General features: G+C 41.3%; 2 protein-coding genes across 16 annotated transcripts in view; both read left to right on the top strand.

The window, feature by feature from the left end:
- Positions 1-496: 496 nt before the first annotated feature.
- Positions 497-7,401, top strand: jpt2 (Jupiter microtubule associated homolog 2). Its single transcript, XM_083567150.1, has 5 exons — positions 497-691; positions 1,600-1,751; positions 3,334-3,479; positions 4,385-4,427; positions 6,011-7,401. Exons 1-5 carry the CDS (start codon positions 636-638, stop codon positions 6,235-6,237), a joined length of 624 nt encoding a protein of 207 aa, XP_083423276.1. The 5' UTR covers positions 497-635; the 3' UTR covers positions 6,238-7,401.
- Positions 7,402-13,711: 6,310 nt separating this feature from the next.
- mapk8ip3 (mitogen-activated protein kinase 8 interacting protein 3) overlaps positions 13,712-15,734 on the top strand; it is a 46,964-nt gene continuing 44,941 nt past the window's right edge. For 9 of the 15 annotated variants that reach the window (XM_083567309.1, XM_083567308.1, XM_083567307.1 and 6 more), the window contains exon 1: positions 13,724-14,808. In XM_083567309.1, the coding sequence (XP_083423435.1) occupies positions 14,503-14,808 (306 nt within the window). In that variant the 5' untranslated portion in view covers positions 13,724-14,502. Of the gene's footprint in view, positions 14,809-15,734 lie in introns of all 15 variants that reach the window. The other 6 variants (XM_083567305.1, XM_083567304.1, XM_083567313.1 and 3 more) reach the window with 2 other exon arrangements.

Genomic DNA, 15,734 nt, shown 5'->3' with positions numbered 1-15,734 from the left:
TTTTTTTAATCCTTAGATACAACATAGCTACAATATGTAAGACGAAGCTTTTTATGCAGATATTTTATGCAGACAGTTACTCAAGAAAGAATCGTTTTAAAAGGCTAATACTAAAACGCTTTGCGTCGAATTGTATTTATGGAAATAAATACCATTGGATTTTATAAAATATTTTTTAATGTTAATACAAGTTTGAGTTTATTATTATTATTATTAATATTATTATTATTATTATTATTATCATTATTATTATTATTATTATTATTATTATTATTTATTTATTTATTTATTTATTTATTTAAAACGTTATTTTACATTCGCAGTTAAGGGCTGGTTAGTTGAAACGGAAAAGCCATTTAGCCAATCAACTTTCAAAGTCGGTTCAAACGGACGTGACATTTTATCCAATAGAATGCGGTGATTTTGTGATTGATTAGCAGTTGAACCATTTAAAAAAAACAGAGTTCTTTTGACTCCCTCCCATATGTCCCGCCCTCTTGGGCGTGGCCAGCTGCCTCCCAACTCTTTTTTGTTTGTGTAGCGGAACTTGTGAGCGCTGCGTTTCGGAGCCGCTGCTTTCCGCATAGCGGGTCATTGAGATTTTCAGCCAGGCTTGGAGAAGGAGCTACGCCACAATGACTTCGACCAACACTTTCCAGGGCCTCGAGGACAGTGGAAAACCCAGTTCCAGGTATAATCAGCTCATATGGGTTCATTCTGAGCGCGCTAGCTGTACTAGCATAGCTTATAGTGTCGACACATCCCAGATAGGAACTTGGCTTAATAAAGCTAGCTAACTTAATATTAGCTTTCTGTTCAGCAAGTAATAAAAGCGTGTAAGAACGTAATTGAAATGTAAAACCAGTCATTAAAAAAAAATTGGCCGTGTTTAAATATCGATTTAGTGCTTAAAGTGATGCGATCCGGTTTCTTTACGAGTATAATTAGTAACGAACTCATTTCTAATTATTCAACAAGACGAACCAATAAATAATAAACGACTTAAATACATCTAATATGAACCAATGTCTAAACGGAGGCGTTTCATTGATCTGATTAGGTGACTTGTTTTTACAATAATGCTGTATATCGATTTTTTTCTGTGTGCGCCACACGTGCGGATTAGTGTTCAAGACAACTGGGCACTAATCGATAAAAAAGAACGTGAAATTGAGTTTCATGTTTTGCTTAATACCAAATCCGCTTTATATATTCTCACTTAAACTGATTGTGACCTCTGTCATGTGAAAGCGATTTATTTTTTTTTTGCCCCACATTACTGCTCTTCTTTACCGCCTTCATCTGAGATGCAGTGACGCGCCTTGAACGCAAGGGGGGGGGGTTTGATCAGTTCTATCGTAAATATGTAGAATTCTCCATTCTGATTGGTGATTTTGTAAATCTGTAATGCGGTTAATCAAAGTCGAATTAAACCAGCATTAGCACTTATGGTTTGGGAATTGCACCATTTTGGATCGCAAGACACTACAGCGGATAGTATGGGCGAATGAGAGGAGCATTGTGGTCTCTCTTATCTCCAGCATGGATGTGTACGACAGCATTGTGACTGATCACACGCATCCTTTGGTTTGTTCACAGGGTTTTGCGACCTCCGGGTGGAGGCAGCAGCAATATATTCGGTGGCTACGAGGATGACAGCAGTGCTTCGAGACGGCCAAACAAGATGGCCTCCACGGTTTTCGCCCCTCCAGAGGCACCTCAAGGAGGCCCCAAGCGATCCAATCCTCCAGGTATCAACACATGGTGTACAGAAAGCTCTATTTGAGTTGCCAGTGTAAAATCCTCACCACACTGTTATTCGGCCGGGTGTGTAACCTTTTCCTTTCACAATCACTGGTCTGTCCTCCCTCATGAACGCTGCATTAATCCCTAAAGGTCACAGCCAAACCGGTCATTCGCAATCCCATCAGAGCCAGCGATTGGTGAAATCATCTTGCTGATTTAGGTCAAAGGTTGTGTGAGGAAACTATGAGGCATTTCTTCAGGATTAACACTATTGATCTAGAGTTTCTAGATTTCTTTAGCTCATCCATGTGACCTGATAGCAAATATGTACAGGGTGCATGCTTTAGTATTTTTTTTATTTTTGCTTCAAGTGTACCTCTTGGAGGCATTAAGGATTCTGTTCTCTGATTGGCTGCCAGCTTTTGGCATGTTCTAGAAGAGTCTATGCTGATGTTGGTATGTATGCGCCCTTAGGGATGAGGAATGGAATTCGGACCCTCAAAGAGCTTGTGTGTGAATATTTGATGGAGAGAAGCACACTTGTATCCACACAGCATTCAAGCTATTAAGAATCGAAACAGGTCCTTTTTAATTGCTTTTTAATAAAGAGCTTTGTACGAGTATAGAGAGAGATGACATGACTGATAGGTGGCTTTGTATGTACCATTCTTCAACAAATTTTTTTTGGGTTTTTTTTTCAGGACAAATTTAAGATAAGTAAAATTCCAGGCATTTAGTGTGTTTTCACAAGTTTATATAAGGTCTACACCTTGTATTAAAATGTTGAAAAAATGCATGTAGAAGCGCCCGGACGATAGTGGATTTTACCGACGCCAATAGCTAGGTGGGAGTGTACTCGCTGATAATCAATTAATCAACCAATAGTTTTCAAAATGGATACTGGATTAGAAAATAGAAAAAAAAATAATACTCCATGTAAAATAGTACTGAACTGATTTGCTACTAGAGGCTGTTCACGTAATGACAGCGGGCCGGAAAAACTATCCGTATGCGATTAATCGAAAAACGATTAATCTTCGACCTTTATTATGTATTACCTCTATTGCTGTTTTATCTTTAAGGAAGCTTGTTGTTGTTCTTATGTATTATTATAGTTATTATTATTCTTGTCTGGTTGTTTTTAACTACACAAAGTGGCATAGTTAGGTGTAACACTGGTCTGGAGACTGATATGGTCATGAAAGCATCGTCTTCTTTTAGTTCTATTCATAACTATTTTGATTTGTGTTTTTGATTCATGAAACACCCATAATTAAATATTACTTGCTCAGATTTTCTTTTTGAAGGTTTTTACTTTTTTTTTTTAAATTGTATTTATATTTATTTTAAAATTCAAATTTTTTACATGTAAATGCAACTTTGAAAGCAAGGACTGGTTGCACTCTTTTTTTTTTTTTTTTTTCCCTGTATTCCAGTATAAACAAAGCAGTTCAGGTTTTGTAGAAACTGTAAATTATTTATAGTAAATAGCAGAGAGCGTATGAGTACAGCCGGTTAGTATGTATGTATGTTGTATGTTCAGAAATGAATCCGTCCTAGTTTGAGCTTTCTCTCCATCTTTCGAAGGTGGAAAGAGCAGTGGGATTTTCACTGAGCCGGAAGCAGCTTTTCCACAACACAAGCCCCTGCCTCCGGGTGGCGTCACTAGCAACATCTTCGGCGGGCCTGTGTCGAACCTGCCAACAGTTAAAAGTCATCCCAACAAACCAAAGGTTGGTGAACATGCTGGCATTATTCATCACATCAAGATGCAAGGACATTTCTTTAATCACTAGCCCCGCTCCTCAGAAAACGAAGGCAATAACATCATGCGAGGTATCCAAACAATCGTCTCCCGAAGTACGATCGCCGTCGGCACTAAAAATAACACACCAATCATTATAAATGTATATTTCTATTGATACCAATAACATTTTCGTTTATTTATTTATTTATTTTTATTTTTTCCTTCTTCATGCCAAACTGATTGAATTGTGGGCGGGTTGGTCCCATTGTTGTTTAGCTTCCCAGACTATAGATACAATCTTCAAATTATACACACAAGCCTACGAAATATAATGTGAATATCAGATAATTACAGAATAAAAGCATCAGTTTAAACAAGGTTTCAGGTTTATTCGGTGTCTAAACGCCACTTTATGGCTCGTCTCTTGTGAACTGCATTTGGATAATTCCTGAAGCGATTCCAGCAGTAACTGGCAAGCATGGACGTGATTCCATTTTCCTTTCGTATCTCTTCTCCATGCCTGCGATATACTGGTGGTCTGGATGCTGGATGTAAAGTGGGAATACAATGTGGCTGTTTCTCCACTTTATTAAACATACACCCACCTCTCTCTCAGGTTTATTTGAATAACCCCTGCTGTATTAAGTGTTTGATGTAAAAAATTGGTGTACTTGCTGGTAGAAGCATGCTTGTAGGAGCTATGTAAATAAGGGGTGAGTAGGTGAGGGCTTGATAAAGATGATTCTTCTGTTCCTAGAGCTCAAACCAACCCTTGTTGTTGGGCAACAGCCGACTGAATCTGGATTTTTGTAGTCATTCAAAAACCTGTAGTGAAAGTATATGAAGTAGCTTCTCCTTCCTGATTGGTTCGTTTGTGCTTTTGTTTTTCAGGACAACATAAGTGTGGGATCAGCTGTTCAAGTCAGAGCAGCAGGTAAGGAATCATACACAATATAAACTTAGTTTTTGCCCCCCCCCCAAAAAAAATCTACTCGTCTTGTTATATTTATTTAATTCTCCCAGTCTAATCTCCAGCAGCTATAGCATTTTTGTGATGCAAGAGTTTTTCTCTCACTGACACGCCAGTGTGTAATATTGCTGTTGCTTCTGAATCTCTGTGAAAAAGTGATTTTGTGAATTCTGTATAGAACATGCCTGCAAACGTCTGGTTTCATCGTTAAGAGGACAAATTGGAGCTTAGTGTACTGAAAAACCAACAACAGCCGTTTTGTTTAAATGCCGAAACGATTAAGTTTGAAGTAAGGGTTTTGTTTGAACTGGAGGATTTTGGTATGTAAAGCATCTGCTAGACTGTCACAAAAGTGCTGTCATCTGCATTGTGTTTTTAAACTCCTGACCAATGAGGTGGTGGATGGGTGGTGATGGTGGTTGGGGTTGTTTGGGGGCGGTGTCAAGGTGTGCACGTTACACATTTTTACCTAAAATGTATTTATGCATTTTGTTGTTTCAGCAGGTCTAATCCCAAAATTAATACCCATGATCAATGCAAGATCATGTCGTCTTTTTTATGGAAGCAAGACTTAAGTAGAAATGTTGAGAAAATATTGTTTTTGAGGTTACAGGGTGTCTTCCTAATGCCATAAATGTACAACTGGTGTTTTTTATATAGGTGCCATGATGCAGAAATAGTGGGTGAGATACATCCGGCATCAAGTGAACATTTTGTTACTCAAACTTGACGTGATTGAAGCAGGAAAAATGGGCGAGCATAATTAATGAAACAAGCCAAATTGTGATGTCTAGACGACTGGGTCAGAGCGTCTCCAAAACTACAGGTCTTGTGGGATGTTCCTGGTCTGCAGTGGTCAGTATCTATCAAAAGTGGTCCAAGGAAGGAACTGGTCCGTGTGGTCCAATCCAACAGAGGAGCTCCTGTAGCTCAGATTGCTGAAGAATGTAATGCTCGATGGGTCACGACTGGGTTTTTGGCAGCAAAAGTGGAACCAACACAACATTAGGCAGGTGGTCATAACATTATACCTGATCAGTGTATTTTGCTCTCCCTCACATGTTGCTGGATGGTAAACTGAGTTTCGGGGTCTGCAGTGCCTGCGAGCATGAGTTTCCTAAGTTGATTCTCATTGCTATTCTTGCAATTAGGTGCAGAGGGGCTCAGCTATAGATAATTCTCCTAGATAAATAAAACGCACCTCAGACAGAATGGTGTGACTAAATAAGTGTATAGTGAGGAGTTGCTGGAAGGTCTGACTTAATGAATATGATTATTGCTGGTGCATGATGTAGCATCTTATTCAAGACTCGCTCTTCTTGCCTCGGCTGTAGTTTTATTTAGTCTTGAGTCTTATCTAGGGAAATCTGCCCAAAAGCATGTCTTGGCCTGCACGTTTCTTGTAAACGCACTCTGAACAGGTTTTCTGTTCTCCATTAAAAGAAATGCCCACGCATGAGCTACAGAAGTGGTAGATACTGGCGTCATATAGAGCGTTGGATATTTCCTTATTTCACAACGGTCAATCTGTTTTACTTCTTTCGCAGCCCCTCAGCCAAAGGAGGAAGTGAAGAAGAAAGTGCTAGTGTCTCCGCAGGCTACCCCGAAAAAAGAAGCTCCTCCTACCCCCGAACCCACAGCCACCCAGGATTCCGATTCGTCCGCCAAACAGCTGAGCGAGAAGGACCACGAGCCGCACCTCGGAGCACGGCCACGCTCACACAACAGAGTTCTCAACCCTCCTGGTGGAAAATCCAGCGTGGTCTTCTACTGACCAGCACTGCGTTCTCACTCCACTACATTTCCCTGCTGTTTCTCTCCCAATCAGTCGCTCAGTTCTGTCTTTATTAACACTGCTACTTACTTTTTTAAATAACTTTTTCATCGCCTTCTTAATTTGTTTTTCTTTTTTTCTTTTCCCTACTTGCACTTTCTAACTCATTCCTTAAACAACCCTCTTCCCTGCTCTTTGACGGTTTGAGTAACGGTCGCGCTCAATCAATCAAACGGTTCCTGTTCTCATCAATCACACTCGGAGGCTCGACCGTCTTACGTGAACGTGCTCTTTCCGAATCCGATGTCGTATAGACGATGAAAACGAAAAAAAACGCGCGCGTGTAACGGTAAACTGGAACCACTGTCGTGATCGTAACGGCGCATGTATGTATCTGTGTTGTCACGCAGCGGCTCACGTCCCCCGTCCCGATGCTCTAAGAGCTTTCCTGCATGGTGCTCCTGAAAGTTCAGCCAGGTGTGCGGTCGAGCACAGAAAAAAAAAACAAACAAAAAAACCGCAAAATCGGCAATAAGTTCCGAGGACTGAATTTTTGTTCTAGCGTAGCTCAAACTCAAAATAGTGTGAATATTTTGTATTTTTTTTTTTTTTTTCTTCTCTTTGGAGATTGAGGTTTTTTGTTTTGTTATTTCGAGCAGTATACAGATGTGGGATCTATTAACAGCATCCCTTTTTCTGTTGCGCTACGTGTACGTGTTAGGAACGCAAGCCGGTCCAGATGCCGCAAAACTAGATCGAACCAAAAAAAATTATCCCACAGATGATTGAATTGTAACACACGCAGTGGAACAAACGGCTCCTGAGTATGCGTGTACTCGGATTCTTTTGCTAAAAACAAAACATGCCATTTATTCGCATATGTAGGTATTTGGTACATTAGAAAGATTCTCTCCCAACCAATTGATGCTCTGTCATTTGTACCAAAAAAATGTTTTTCGCACTTGAATCTGGTTTTTTCCCCATCGTACACCTCGAGCTGCCGGTTTAAAATGAAAACCGCAGCAGGGAAGGCAGACGGTGGCTCACGTTTGCGTGAAAGTGTGTTTCTCACATGCTGATGGAAGCACTGCCCAAAGTGCCTGCGTGGTTGAACGGCAATGTCACAGAAAAAACTGTTACAATAAACATCTATTTTGATTCATACACTGCTGTAGTGTAACTCTGTTATTGTAGCCTGGATTTCTTTGTGTCAGTGGTGCTCAAGTCTGTTTCTTTTAAAGGAAATGTTTACGCTTTTCTTCTTTTTAGGTTTGCCACCTGGTGGTGGATCCTCCCAATAACAAGTGCTTGAATGTTTGTAGGATTTTTTTATTTTTTATTTTTTTTGTATGGAATTCCTCGTCATTCCCAAACAGATGAACTGCTGGAGGTGATTTTGGAAGTGATCTGAACAAGGGCAAACATTTCTCATACATAAGTGATATTTGCATGTTGAGTCACTTTCTGACTAATTGAGATCTTTGCTCAATCCATCGTCCATTCAGCCAAGAATCTTGTGTGCAGTGGCTCAAGAACGAATGCTTGAATGGTTTAAATGATTTATCATGGGTTTAACCAGCAAATAAAACTAGTGGATTGAAAAAAAAATGGACATCAACATGGTCAAGGACACTGCAAGGTCAAATGTATAAAATCGATTTTTCTTTATCTTTGGGGGTTTTTTTTCCGTTGAACCAGACTTTGTGCTAAAGACTGCATCCCTGATGACATCACAGAAAAGTCCTACTTGTTTGTGTTTTATCATTATTTATGATCTAGGGCATTATAGCATATTGGTTAGTAAACTAAAATTTCCCCATAAAATGATATTTTTTCCTCTAAAAACTATAAAAAGGTAAAGTGTTCTGGTTTCCTTTGATTGGACACTGAGCTCCAAGAGACTTACTATACCCATATTGGGTAAAAATTAAATTTTAGCAGAAGTTCATTATAGTAGAACTGTTACTACACGTACACAAGTTTTGCATAGCAACATATAACAGTTGTTCCAGCTGTGGGTTTTTACGGAACTACTTTTGCTTGACATTTCTGTCAGTTGCTCAATTGAATCATTGCTCTTTTGCAGATGGGATTTTCCTTAAATAGCTGTGCGGTTTATTTTGGTATTAGGTCCTGTTTTTAAAGACTGTCCATTATTAGGAAACTGAATATGCTATACTTTATGTTGAGTAACTGCTTCATCCTGAATAAAGGAGCAATGGATCATGGGAACGTTTATGCAAAATGGAAATAGACCTTGTACAGAGTGGTCTTGGACAGGGTGGTCGGCCCACCGCTCACTTTCTTTTTATAAAACCTTTCACACACATGGGCATATTTCGCAAATTAACCTACTGGTGTAAATATACATTTAAACGCAAAATTCACAGGAATCTATGCTCTTGGACTGACCTTTAGTAGTCAGAACATGACCTATACAGTGCTGTTTACTAATATCAGTACCCTTGTTTTCATGGTTGGATGTTCATGTGAGACGATGATCCAAAACACATCAAAACCACAATGAGAAAAGGGTCCTGATAGAGAACAAAATCAAGGTTCAGTCGCCTGACTTCCACCAGCATGCACCTTGAAATCTGAGAATGTGGAAAGATTCTGTACAGGGGTATGGCCTCATCTCTCTTACCATGTATTCTCAAACCTAATCAGGTATAGTAGGTGAGGTCTAAAAGCATTGCAAATAGTTAAATACGTTTTTCACAGCTTTCTTTGCTCACAATCACCAAGGGTGCCAATATTAATGGAAGTCTCGAACACTGATTAACCAGATGATCAGTGAAAGTAGGACTTGGAAACTACCGCAGATGTTTTGGAGGTATACTGAGCCACCCATTACTTGACACTGTGTTTTCTTGGCTGCACAGTGAGCAGCAGCAGATGTGTTGGGACTGGAGGAAGTCCAGGTATTTGAAGAACTTCTACGCCTTGAGATGTTATCCAGTAAAGTTATACTATCGATTATAGTGAGTACTAAATTAACCAAAGTACCTATTCAGACAGAACATATAGTTATAAGTGTAGCGAGTGTTTCCTCCAGTTACATGTTTTATATCTTTTAATGAGGTTTTGCATCTTGTCCTTTCAACATCTGGATTTGAACCGTACTTAAAAGCCATAGTGGAACTTTATAAACGCGGTTCATCGAAATGTAAAGAATATATAGAATCTAGAAATTACAAGAATGGATTGAAGCTTGATATTGTTTTCAGACAAGACTTCTTGAATTAGTGCCCAATTTGAAAAGAAAAAAAAAAGAACGCATTCGTGTTCAAGCATTTGTTGGGATTTGTATACAGCGCCCCCTTATGTTTAAGCATGAAAAAATCTACAAATAATGCATCATGTGAATGGTATATTTAAATGTTTGAGTTGGATTGTAAAAAAACACTGAAGGCCAAAATCATCATTCATTTTCTTCTCCTGTATTAGATGACATGCAAGTCTTGTCATAAAGCACAGAAGCGAACAAACAAAGTCTTTGATTTGTTTTGGTTATTAGTCATTTTTCTAGCATCGCAATCGAAACGTGTACAGAAGTCTCACAGCAGTGTTGACTCAAATTGGTTTGAAGGTGTTTTTTCAACATTTCTACAACAGCAGCTCTGATCGCTGTTTTATATATATATATATATATATATATATATATATATATATATATATATATATATATATATATATATATATATATATACATATATATATATAAATGTATAAATAAATTTTTCTATTCATTTAATCAGTTTAGTTTATGCTAATTTGGTTGATCTCTTAATTTTATATAATAAAAAGTATTTTATTTATTTATTTTTAAATATTATTTTATATAATTTATAACTAATGTATTAATTTATATAATATACCTAAGCAAATTGTTTTTAAAATGTAAACTGTATAAATGTTAATAGTAAAAAAAAAAAATAAAATCTGCGTTATTAATAAATAATTTTTTTGTTGCTTTTCTTCCTTCTAACCTTACCGATATTGAACCGAACCGTGAATTGTGTGTATTGTTACACCGTTACACGCCTACCATGTAGTCTCTCAGATCTATTTTGGGATAATAATTGTGAGATTTATTAAACCCAGCCATTATGGATACACAAGCCAGTGCACTCTTAGTGCCGGTCCCAAGCCCGGGTAAATGGGGAGGGTTGCGTTAGGAAGGGCATCCAGCGTAAAAACATGTGCTAAATCAAATATGCGGATCACAAATGAGAATTTCATACCGGATCGGTCGAGGCCCGGGTTAACAACGACCGCCACAGGTATCGTTAGCCGACAGGGTACCGGTGGAAATTGGGCTACTGTTGGCCGAAGAAGGAGAAGGAGAGGAGGAGGGCGTCTACAGAGATGGCAGGAAAAGGAGCACTGTAGGAGAGTAGAGGTTCGGGCTGGTACTTTAAATGTTGGTACTATGACGGGTAAAGGGAGAGAGGTAGATGATATGATGGAGAGGAGAAAGGTAGATATGTTGTGTGTTCAGGAGACCAAGTGGAAAGGAAGTAAGGCCAGGAACATTGGAGGTGGGTTTTAACTGTTTTATTATGGTGTGGATGGAAAGAGAAATGGTGTAGGGGTGATTCTGAAGGAAGAGTACAGTAAGAGTGTAGTGGAGGTGAAGAGAGTTTCTGATAGGGTGATGATCGTGAAGGTGGAAGTTGAAGGGATGATGATAAATGTCATCAGTGCCTATGCTCCACAAGTTGGCTGTGAGATGGAGGAGAAGGAAAGATTCTGGAGTGAATTAGATGAAGTGGTAGATGGTGTACCTAGGAAAGAATTGGTGATTGGGGCAGTGGGGCAGACTTTAATGGGCATGTAGGTGAAGGGAACAGAGGTGATGAGGAGGTGATGGGTAGGTATGGTTTTAAGGAGAGGAATGTGGAAGGGCAGATGGTGGTAAATTTTGCTAAAGGATGGAAATGGCAGTGGTGAACACGTATTTTAAGAAGAAGGAGGATCATAGGGTGACGTATAAGAGTGGTGGAAGGTGCACACAGGTGGACTATGTGCTATGCAGGAGATGCAACCTGAAGGAGATTGGAGACTGTAAGGTGTTGGCGGGGGACAGTGTAGCTAGACAGCATCGGATGGTGGTCTGTAGGATGGTTTTGGAGGCGAAGAAGAAGAGGAGGAAAGTAAGGATTGAAAGAAGAATAAGATGGTGGAAACTGAAGGAGGAAGAGTGTAGTGTGAGGTTCAGGGAAGAGGTCAGACAGGGGCTTGGTGGCGGTGAAGAGGTGTCGGATGATTGGGCAACTACTGCAGGAGTGATGAGGGAGGCAGCTAGAAAAGTACTTGGTGTGACATCTGGAAATAGAAAGCAAGACAAGGAGACGTGGTGGTGGAATGAGGAAGTGCAGGAGAGCATAAGGAGAAAGAGGTTGGCAAAACAGAAGTGGGATCGACAGATTATGAGAAAAGTAAATGATGAGAAAAGTAGGCAGGAGTACAAGGAGATGCGGCAGCAGGTAAAAAGGGATGTGGCGAAAGCCAAGGAAAAGGTATATGAGGAGCTGTATAAGAGGTTGGACACTAAGGAAGGAGAAAAGGATTTATACCTATTGGCCAGGCAGAGGGACCGAGCTGGGAAGGATGTACTGCAAGTTAGAGCAATAAAGGATGGAGAGGAAAATGTGTTGACTAGTGAGGAGAGTGTGTTGACTAGTGAGGAGAGTGTGTTGAGAAGGTAGAGGAAGTATTTTGAGCAGCTGACGAATGAGGAAAATCAGAGAGAGAGAAGGTTGGAGGATGTGGAGTTGGTGAAGCAGGATGTAGATAGGATTAGTAAGGAGGAAGTGAGAGCAGCGATTAAGAGGATGAAGAATGGAAAGTCGGTTGGACCAGATGACATACCGGTAGAAGCGTGGAGATGTTTAGGAGAGATGGCAGTGGAGTTTTTAACCAGATTGTTTAACAGGATTCTGGAAGGGGAGAGGATGCCTGAGGAAGGAGTGTGCTGGTACCGATCTTTAAGCATAAGGGAGATGTGCAGACCTGCAGTAACTACAGGGGAATTAAGTTGATCAGTCACACCATGAAGTTATAGATAAGAGTAGTGGAAGCCAGGCTGAGAGAAGAGGTGACCATCTGTGAGCAACAGTATGGTTTCATGCCGAGGAAGAGCACCACAGATGCCTTATTTGCTTTGAGGATGTTGATGGAGAAGTATAGAGAAGGACAGAAGGAGCGTACGACAGAGTGCCAAGAGAGGAGTTGTGGTATTGTATGAGGAAGTCAGGTGTGTCAGAGAAGTATGTGAGGGTGGTGCAGGACATGTATGAGGACAGTGTGACAGCAGTGAAGTGTGCAGTAGGTACGACAGACTGGTTCAGGGTGAAGGTTAGACTGCATCAAGGATCAGCCCTGAGCCCTTTCCTGTTTGCAGTGGTGATGGACAGGTTGACGGACGAGGTCAGACAGGAGTCTCCCTGGACTATGATGTTTGCAGATGATATTGTGATTTGTGGTGAGAGTAGAGAGCAGGTTGTGAAGAGCCTGGAGAGGTGGAGATATGCGCTGGAGAGAAGGGGAATGAAAGTCAGTAGGAGTAAGACAGAGTACATGTGTGTGAATGAGAGGGAGGGCAGTGAAGTGATGCGGTTGCAGGAAAAAGAGGTGGAGAAGGTGGAGGAGTTCAGGTACCTGGGGTCAACAGTGCAAAGTAATGGAGAGTGTGTTAGAGAAGTAAAGAAAAGAGTGCAGGCAGGGTGGAGTGGGTGAAGAAGAGTGACAGGAGTGATTTGTGATAGTAGGGTATCTGCAAGAAAGAAAGGGAAAGTTTATAGGACTGTGGTGAGACCTGCGATGTTGTATGGATTAGAGACAGTGGCATTGAGTAAAAGACAGGAGGTGGAGCTGGAGGTAGCAGAACTGAAGATGTTGAGGTTTTCGTTGGGAGTGACGAGGATGGACAAGATTAGAAATGAGTTTATTAGAGGGACAGCACATGTAGGATGTTTTGGTGACAAGAGGAGGGAGGCGAGATTGAGATGGTTTGGAAATGTGCAGAGAAGGGACATGAATTATATTGGTAGAAGAATGCTGAAGATGGAGCCACCAGGTAGGAGGAAAAGAGAAAGGCCAACGAGGAGGTTCATGGATGTGGTGAGGGAAGACATGCAGGTAGTTGGTGTGAAAGAGGCAGATGTAGAGGACAGGGTGGTGTGGAGACGGATGATCCGCTGTGGCGACCCCTAATGGGAGCAGCCGAAAGGAGAAGAAGAGGAAGAAAAAGAAGAATTGTGAGATTATTAAAAATTAAATATTTAGAATAACAATTTGTAATTTAAAAAAAACCATAAATACGACATATTGCTGCCGCCAAAATTTTTTTATATATTTATTTCTCTTTTCTACTTGGAAATAGACGTCTATAATAACGTCACCGCCGCACGAGCGGTGGCACCACCCGCGTCGTGACGTCAAACCCCCCCCCCCCCCCCCCCCCCCCCACACACACACACACACACACTCTCCTCCTCCGTGCAGCTCGCACGCGACTCTCCCAGTTACCCGGAGAGAGCGAATGGGAAACGGCATCACCGTCCCACGGTCAAACCCACAGCACCGACCATGGATGGCGCAAAAAGAAGATCCGCCTGAAATGTGGCGCTACGCGTTATAGACACCGCACCCGGAGACCGAACGGAGGGCAGGTGACATCCTCCTGGAACTCTTGATTTATTCATCTCAATATTTTTTTCTTTAGTGTTTTTTTTTTTTTGTGTGTGTGGGTTTCGGCGCAGTCATGGCCGCGCAGAGGCAGGTGCAGCGCCGCGGAGGGTTTGTGCGCGTGATGTGACGGATTCCGCCCGCCCGCGCGCGCACTGTGGTGATGGAATGGGACGGCAACCGATCCGTGTGGCTCGAGCTTTCCACTGCTGACGCGTCCGATCTGATGAACGGGGCGAGGTTTTAGCGTCTCCGAGTGAGGGGCCTCCACAAGCTAAACAAACAGATCTGCACGGCCCAGACACCGGGGGTGGGGGACATCGAGACACCGCGGCGCATCATCATCATCATCCAGCATCATCATAATCATCATCACATCATGGAATAACGGGGCAGCGCGTGCACCTGAGGACCCCCCTTTAAATTAACCCCCCTTCCCCCCCCCTTCCCCCCCCCCAAAAAAAAAAAAAAAAAAAAAAAAAACATATACATAAACACCCGAGTTTGTGGATTTATTTATTTATTTACGTTAAAACAAACAAAACAAAACAAAAAATCAACACCGCCAAGATGATGGAGCTCCCGCTGGACGAGGTGGTCTACCAGGACGACTACGGCTCCGTGTCCGTGATGTCGGAGCGCGTCTCCGGCCTGGCCAGCGGCATCTACCGCGAGTTCGAGCGCCTCATCCACAGCTACGACGAGGAGGTCGTGAAGGAGCTCATGCCGCTCGTGGTGAACGTGCTCGAGAACCTGGACGCGGTGCTCACCGAGAACCAGGAGCACGAGGTGGAGCTCGAGCTGCTCAAGGAGGATAACGAGCAGCTCATCACGCAGTACGAGCGGGAGAAGGCGCTGCGCAAGCAGGCCGAGGAGGTGAGGGCGCATGCGCGGGGCCCTGGTGTGTCTCTCTCTCTCACACACACACACACACACACACACACACACACACACACACACACACACACACACACACACAAAAAGCACAATGTAACAGCAGCAAAGAGAAAGAAAGAATCTGATTTCAAAGACCAGTTCACAAATGTCTGGGTCAGAGGCTATGATCGGTGTGGACCTGAATGAAGTATGGCATGATATGGGAGGAAAAATCGATTCAATACAGCAAACTCATAAAAAATTATAATAATAATAATTTTATATATATGTGTGTGAATTACACTGCACCTTGCCTTATCACTCAAACCTTTTGCACTTTGCAGTGTTTCTATTTCATGGTAATATGAATATAGTACACCTTTTATAATGATCTTAAAACATAATCTATTCATAATAATAGTCTTTCAGATCCTTTTCATAGGAGTATAGAGAAATTTGTAATACACCACATCCACCTTCTATCAAAAAAACAAAACAAAAGCGATGCACTCATATCAGTGACATGTAAGATCCCCCAAGATATAGTTGAACCCTGATTTCTGGAGCTTAGTATCTATTCATTCTATTCATGAATACATATTTCTATCTATTTCTATTCTATCTATTCATTGAAGAAAGAACCAGTGACAAGATGCAACCCAAGCAGTTTAGAGTAAAGGAATAATGATTTCTGCTAGTCCACGAATTTGATCTCACAACCTTATGATCGCTTGCTTAACCATTAAGTCATTTCTGTCTCCAACAACATCATGCCTACTAGTTACCAGAATGCAGAGTACCAAGTTCATAGTATATTTGGCACAAAAACGATGTTTCCATACATACAATTCTGTAAATAGCACAAATCCATAAGGCCATCCTAATTTCCAGAAGGTTCCATCATATTTTGCAGCAGTTCTGCTTCT

This window comes from Silurus aristotelis (genome assembly GCF_946808225.1).
Source record: "Silurus aristotelis genome assembly, chromosome: 17".
NCBI classification, from domain to species: Eukaryota; Metazoa; Chordata; class Actinopteri; order Siluriformes; family Siluridae; genus Silurus; species Silurus aristotelis.
This window is presented reverse-complemented; position numbering and strand designations above follow the sequence as displayed.

What these genes read in the sequence shown, in the direction of transcription:
- jpt2 (XM_083567150.1), top strand. Translation starts at nt 636, where the DNA reads ATGACTTCGACCAACACTTTCCAGGGCCTCGAGGACAGTGGAAAACCC. An exon ending in GTCATCCCAACAAACCAAAG is followed by an intron (nt 3,480 to 4,384) that starts GTTGGTGAACAT and finishes TTTGTTTTTCAG; the next exon opens with GACAACATAAGTGTGGGATC. An exon ending in TGTTCAAGTCAGAGCAGCAG is followed by an intron (nt 4,428 to 6,010) that starts GTAAGGAATCAT and finishes CTTCTTTCGCAG; the next exon opens with CCCCTCAGCCAAAGGAGGAA.